Raw genomic sequence first — 6,837 nt, forward strand, 5'->3', positions numbered from 1 at the left:
CAGCCATTAAACTCTAACTGTTTTAAAGTCACCATTGGACTCATGGTGAAATCCATGAGTGGTTTCCTTTCTCTCTGGCAGTTTTTTTTATTTTTATTTTTACCTTTATTTAACCAGGCAAGTCAGTTAAGAACAAATTCTTATTTTCAATGACGGCCTGGGAACAGTGGGTTAACTGCCTGTTCAGGGGCAGAACGACAGATTTGTACCTTGTCAGCTCGGGGGTTTGAACTCGCAACCTTCCGGTTACTAGTCCAACGCTCTAACCACTAGGCTACGCTGCCGCCCCAGTTGAGTTAGGAAGGAAGCCTGTATTTTGTGGTGACTGGGTGTATTAATACAACATACAAAGTGTAATTGATAGCTTCACAAGGCTCAATAATAATAAGGAAAAATATATTTAAACATACACCCCCCCCCCCCCCCCCCATCCCCCATCCCCTCCATAATAATTAGGCAAGTTAGCTAAATATCTAATTGTTCTTGCTTTGTTGAATCCCTTTCAGGTCTAATCTGCATAGAGGAAAGCATATCTGTAAGAAGTAAGAGAACACATGTCATCTGGTTGTTATGAAATGACTTGTTATGACATTATTTGCCAGAATAAACAATGTAGTGAATATTTTTCCTAAACTGCGTTACTCACTCCAGTCAGCAGATGGCGATGGGTGTATTTAAAGTGATGCTTCTTGCTTGACGTATAATCTAGTGGACCGGGTGCTTACTTTTTTTAAACATGGCTACTGATTCAACCACCTCCGTACCTTTGCTACCAAACATAAAACCAAAACATTGGAGCTCTTTGGACCATTATATAGGTATTAACCTCAGCGTTTTAAACACACCGTCTGCGTATAACGTTGATTCATTTCATATTGACGTTGTTAGTCAACTCTGGTTAAGATAGCACTAGCACTATAGGCTAATCGCAGTTCTGCCCCTGAGCAAGACAGTTAACCCACTGTTCCCCGGGCGCAAAAGACGTGGATGTCGATTAAATGCGGAAGACACATTTCAGTTGAAGTCATTCAGTTGTACAACTGACTAGGTATCCCCCGTTCCCTTTCAGTAATGCTTATTAGCTAGCTAACATCCCAGACCATGAGCTCAAAAAGCTACTTCCCCCCTGCTAAAGAAGAGGTCTGCTGGTCGGAGAAAGAAGCTCTGGGACTGAACATTGTCGTGAAAGAGGAAGAGGAGGAGATGACTGTCACAGTCAAAGAAGAAAATAAATAAGCTTTTGGAATGACAGAAGAAGAGGAGAAATATATCACATTGAAAGAAGAAGACGAGAAGGCTATCACATTGAATGAAGAGAAAGATTTCACATTAAAAGAAGAGAAAGATATCACATTGAATGAAGAGAGAGATATCACATTGAATGAAGAGAAATATATAACATTGAATGAAGAGAAAGATATCACATTGAATGAAGAGGAGAAAGATATCACATTGAATGAAGAGGAGAAAGATATCACATTGAATGAAGAGGAGAAAGATATCACATTGAAAGAAGAAGAGGAGAAGGCTATCACATTGAATGAAGAGGAGAAAGAAGCTTTTGGAATGAAAGATGAAGAGGAGAAAGATATCACATTGAAAGAAGAGGAGGAGAAAGATATCACATTAAAAGAAGAAGAGGAGGAGAAAGCTATCACATTAAAAGAAGAAGAGGAGGAGAAAGATATCACATTGAAAGAAGAAGAGGAGGAGAAAGCTATCACATTGAATGAAGAAGAGAAAGAAGCTTTTGGAATGAAAGAAGAAGAAGAGAAAGATATCACATTGAATGAAGAGGAGGAGAAAGATATCACATTGAATGAAGAGGAGAAAGAAGCTTTTGGAATGAAAGAAGAAGAAGAGAAAGATATCACATTGAATGAAGAGGAGGAGAAAGATATCACATTGAATGAAGAGGAGGAGAAAGATATCACATTGAAAAAAGAAGATGATGTAACAGTGAAAGATGAGGAAGAAGCTTTCAGGGGGGAGGTTGAAGAGGAGGAGACTGGATATCTGATTAACACCAGTGAGTATTGTCTTAAAAACAAAGGAATAAATTCTGCAGTTGTGTGGTTTTAGAGGGGTATTCTACTGAAGTTATACACTTTAATAATTATATTCTGTAGGAATTGTTAAAGCTAGAAAGACTGGGGGCAACCTATCCCAATAATGAACTAAAGCAGTCTGTTACTCCTTACAGTCCAAGGACATGCTCTGTTAATGTAATGGAACTGAGTCATGATCAAATGACTCTTATGTGTAATGTAATGGAACTGAGTCATGATCAAATGACGCTTTATGTGTAATGTAATGAAACTGAGTCATGAGCAAATGACTCTTATGTGTAATGTAATGAAACTGAATCATGATCAAATGACTCTTATGTGTAATGTAATGGTACTGAGTCATGATCAAATGACTCTTATGTGTAATGTAATGGAACTGAGTCATGATCAAATTACTCTTATGTGTAATGTAATGGAACTGAGTCATGATCAAATGACTCTAATGTGTAATGTAATGGAACTGAATCATGATCCAGGGCTAGGGGCCATTCACAAAACGTTAACAATGGATCTAATGCTCCTATTTTGGATATATATTTTCCCATTTAAGCCAAAACATCTCTGAATATCTATTTTTGTAGTTCTTTGTTCAGTCTCAACTCAACATCCCATGAGAACATTATTATTATTTTTTAAAACAAACATGATTTGAAGCACTATATTATTTGATTTTAAAATCTCTATGGTGTTATTAGGTCCCTAATATTTGAGTCAGGCCTATAAGGCAGACGGACTGATTCAATATAAATCTGGAGCTTTGAGGGTTTATGAAATAGCCTCTCTGGTAATTTAATAGGTCGTGATCAATAAAACGTCACAATACGGTGCTGATCGTTCCATTTGGCTGCTGGGGGGTAAGGAGACCTCAGCTCCAATAAAACCCTTGACATCTACGTGCCGTTTTCAGGGGATTGTTAAATAAATGTTTGAAACTATTTGGTTTAAATATCATCATCCTCTTTTAAGCTCATAGTCATAACTACACATTTCTGATTATTCCACATGTATCTCTATCAGAGTTATACAACAAGGAACTGCATGCTTTTCGTGATCAGTAAACATCGATGGATCATGTATTTTCAGATGCGCGAGGGCAGCCAGAACCATTAGCTAAGCAAACAACGTGTCATTTAGCTTGCTTCATCAGAGATTAGGCTTTTGGAAAGAGTTTGACATCGGCAAGTCCTCCTTCTGGTAAAGTTGTCAGTCAGACCAACTGTCATCACCACTATAGATGTCAAGCAAATATAGCCATCTAGTTTATCCCCTGAAAGTTAGCTAGTTAACTAGCCATACTGACGTGATCTGTTATTAGCTAGTTAACTAGCCACATTGACGTAAACTGTTATTACATATTGACATGATCTGTTATTAGCTAGCTAGCTAGCCAATTTGATGTGGTCAATAAATCAATGTAGCCTTTCATGTTTTGTCAGGAGCCATCCTGATTAAACACCATTAAGATCCAGTATCTAGTTTAAACACGTTTTTATGGGGATTTGTTTAATGCTAATTAGTTTTCCGCTGGACTGTGGAAATGGACTCAGGAGTGTTTTAAAGACAATGCTGAAAAGGGGCTAATGTGAGATCATTTCGCTAGGTAGGCCTACGTGGGTTGGAGGAAAAAAATACCATAGGTCTGTCTACTCGCCACTGTTTTTAGCCGACTGTACAAAGTCTCCTCATATACATTTTTTTAGCAGATGCTATTATCCAGAGCAACCTAATCTAAAGTTTATACATCTAGATTTATAATTAATCAGAGATGTGTTGCACCACTTAATTTTCACCCTGGATTAGTTCATGTAAGGTTAAATCAACTAAACTATGGTTAGTGACACGTGTCAATGGATTCACCATAGCAACATGTTCTAATTATTTTTCTTTGGAAACAAACCAGCATGGGTCATTGCTAGCTTACTAGATAGCTAGCAAAGTGAGCTTTCACTTCGGGCTAATGATTAAAAAAAATGTTAATGAGTTAGCTGGCTAGTTGAATTGTACATTCACGGATAAGCCACAGGAGCTAACATTGTGTATCGCACCTAAAATAAAGCACATGCATGGACATTTGATTCGTTTAAACTTCTTCAATCTGTAGCAGTTTAAATTAAACTTTTAAAACAATGGAGCAACAAGATTACATTTGATCTTGGATTAAAATTCCAAATTAAAGTTAGTCTAGCAGGATTACATATATCTAGGATTACTTCAAATCTAGGTTTTAAGTTTGGTGCAAGAAGATTACATATTAAAACCTTGATTTAACCCAGTTTGAGTTAACCCATGTTGGTGAAACCCACCTTAAATGTAATAGTGTTTTTATTTGCCAACAAAGCACTACAGCCACTCTGTGATGACGTGCTCTGCTCTTTTATTGAGGGATCTAGTCTGGATTAAACCTCATAGGAAGACAGTTTTATCATGTGGAGGTTTCATTCAGGTCTCATTTTAACCAAATACTATTTGTCTTTGACAGAAGAGAGACCAGACTCTCACAGCGGAAAGAGTCCTTCAGAAGAAGCAGCCCCAAAGACATCCAAACCAGTAAGACCACATGACTGCTCCCAGTGTGGAAAGAGATTTATCAGGTTAGGGCACCTGAAAGAACATCAGAAAACACACACAGGAGAGAACCCTTTCTACTGCTCCCAGTGTGGAAAGAGTTTTAGACACTCAGGCCATCTTAAAGTGCATGCAAGAAAACACACTGGAGAGATGCCATATCAATGCTCCCAGTGCGATTTTTTCTTTTACTCATCAGGGGTCCTTAAATCACATGAGAGAACACACTTAGGAGAGAGGCCATTCCAATGCTCTCAGTGTGGAAAGAGTTTTACCCGGTCAGGGAATCTGAATATGCATTTGAGAACACACACAGGGGAGAAGCCTTTCCACTGCTCCCTGTGTGGAAAGAGTTTTACCTGGTTAGGGAACTTGAAAATGCATGAGAGAATACACACAGGAGAGAAGCCTTTCCACTGCTCCCTGTGTGGAAAAAGGTTTACCTATTTAGTGACACTGAAGAAGCATGAGTTGACACACACAGGGGAGAAGCCTTTCCAATGCTCCAAATGTGGAAAGAGTTTTACCCAGTTAGTGAACCTGAAAAGGCATGAAGGAACACACACAGGAGAGAAGCCTTTCCACTGCTCCTTGTGTGGTAAGCGTTTTACCCAGTTAGTGAACCTGAAAAGGCATGAAAGAACACACACTGGAGAGAAGCCATATCAATGCTCCCAGTGTGGAAATACATTTTTCTCATCACGTGACCTGAAATCACATGAGAAAACACACTTATCAGAGAGGCATTTCCAATGTTCTCAGTGTGGAAAGAGTTTTACCCGGTTAGGGAACCTGAATAGGCATCTGAGAACACACACAGGGGAGAAGCCCTACCACTGCTTAGACTGTGGAAAGAGCTTTACCCAGCAAGGGGACCTGAAATCACATGAGCGGACACACACAGGAGATAAGCCTTTCCAATGTTCCCAGTGTGGAAAAAGTTTTGCCTGCTTAGGGAACTTGAAAATGCATAAGAGAATACACACAGGAGAGAAGCCTTTCCAATGCTCCCAATGTGGAAAGAGTTTTACCCAGTTAGTGAACCTGAAAAGGCATGAAGGAACACACACAGGATAGAAGCCTCTCCAATGTTCTCATTGTGGAAAGACATTTTCCCAGTAAGAGGACCTGCAATCACATGAGAGAATAGAGAGGCTGTGTGTTGACATACAGTACCAGTCAAACGTTTGGACACGCCTACTCATTCAAGGATTTTCTTTATTTTTACTGGCAGAGCTTGAGAGGATCTGCAGTGAAGAATAGGAGAAACTCCCCAAGTACAGGTGTGCCAATACTTGTAGCGTCACACCCAAGAAGACTCGAGGCTGTAATTGCTGCCAAAGGTACTTCAACAAAGTACTGAGTAAAGGGTCTGAATATTTTTATAAATGTAATATATTTTTGTGTGTGTGTAGATCGATGAGGGGAAAAGCTGGTTGAGAGAATGCCAAGAGTGTGCAAATCTGTCATCAAGGCAAAGGGTGGCTACTTTGAAGAATCTCAAATATATCATATATTTTGATTTGTTTAACACTTTTTTTTGGTTACTACATGATTCCATATGTGTTATTTCATAGTTTTGATGTCTTCACAATTATTCTACAATGTAGAAAATAGTAGAACATAAAGAAAAACCCTTGAATGAGTAGGTGTGTCAACATCTTTGACTGATACTGTATACAGTTGAAGTCAGAAGTTTACATACACTTAGGTTGGAATCATTAAAACTCGTTTTTCAACCACTCCACAAATATCTTGTTAACAAACTATAGTTTTGGCAAGTCAGTTAGGACATCTACTTTGTGCATGACACAAGTCATTTTTTCAACAATTGTTTATAGACAGATTATTTAACTTATAATTCACTGTATCACAATTCCAGTGGGTCAGAAGTTTACACTAAGTTGACTGTGCCTTTAAACAGCTTGGAAAATTCCAGAAAATGTTGTCATGGCTTTAGAAGCTTCTGATAGGCTAGTTGACATCATTTGAGTCAATTGGAGGTATACCTGTGGATGTATTTCAAGGCCTACCTTCAAACTCAGTGCCTCTTTGCTTGACATCATGGGAAAATCTAAATAAATCAGCCAAGACCTCAGAAAAAAACATTGTAGACCTCCACAAGTCTGGTTCATCCTTGGGAGCAATTTCCTAACGCCTGAAGGTACCACATTCATCTGCACAAACAATATTACGCAAGTAT

The 6,837-nt window shown here is 38.6% G+C and overlaps 1 protein-coding gene across 1 annotated transcript; it reads left to right on the forward strand.

The window, feature by feature from the left end:
• Positions 1 to 707: 707 nt before the first annotated feature.
• LOC110495011 (uncharacterized) lies at positions 708 to 6,280 on the forward strand. The gene is made up of 2 exons (XM_090194850.1): positions 708 to 2,029; positions 4,549 to 6,280. Exons 1-2 carry the CDS (start codon positions 1,246 to 1,248, stop codon positions 5,709 to 5,711), a joined length of 1,947 nt encoding a protein of 648 aa, XP_090050976.1. The 5' UTR covers positions 708 to 1,245; the 3' UTR covers positions 5,712 to 6,280.
• Positions 6,281 to 6,837: the final 557 nt, after the last annotated feature.

This window comes from Oncorhynchus mykiss, chromosome 13 (assembly GCF_057628025.1).
Source record: "Oncorhynchus mykiss isolate SJ-2025 chromosome 13, ASM5762802v1, whole genome shotgun sequence".
In the NCBI taxonomy this organism is placed as follows: domain Eukaryota; kingdom Metazoa; phylum Chordata; class Actinopteri; order Salmoniformes; family Salmonidae; genus Oncorhynchus; species Oncorhynchus mykiss.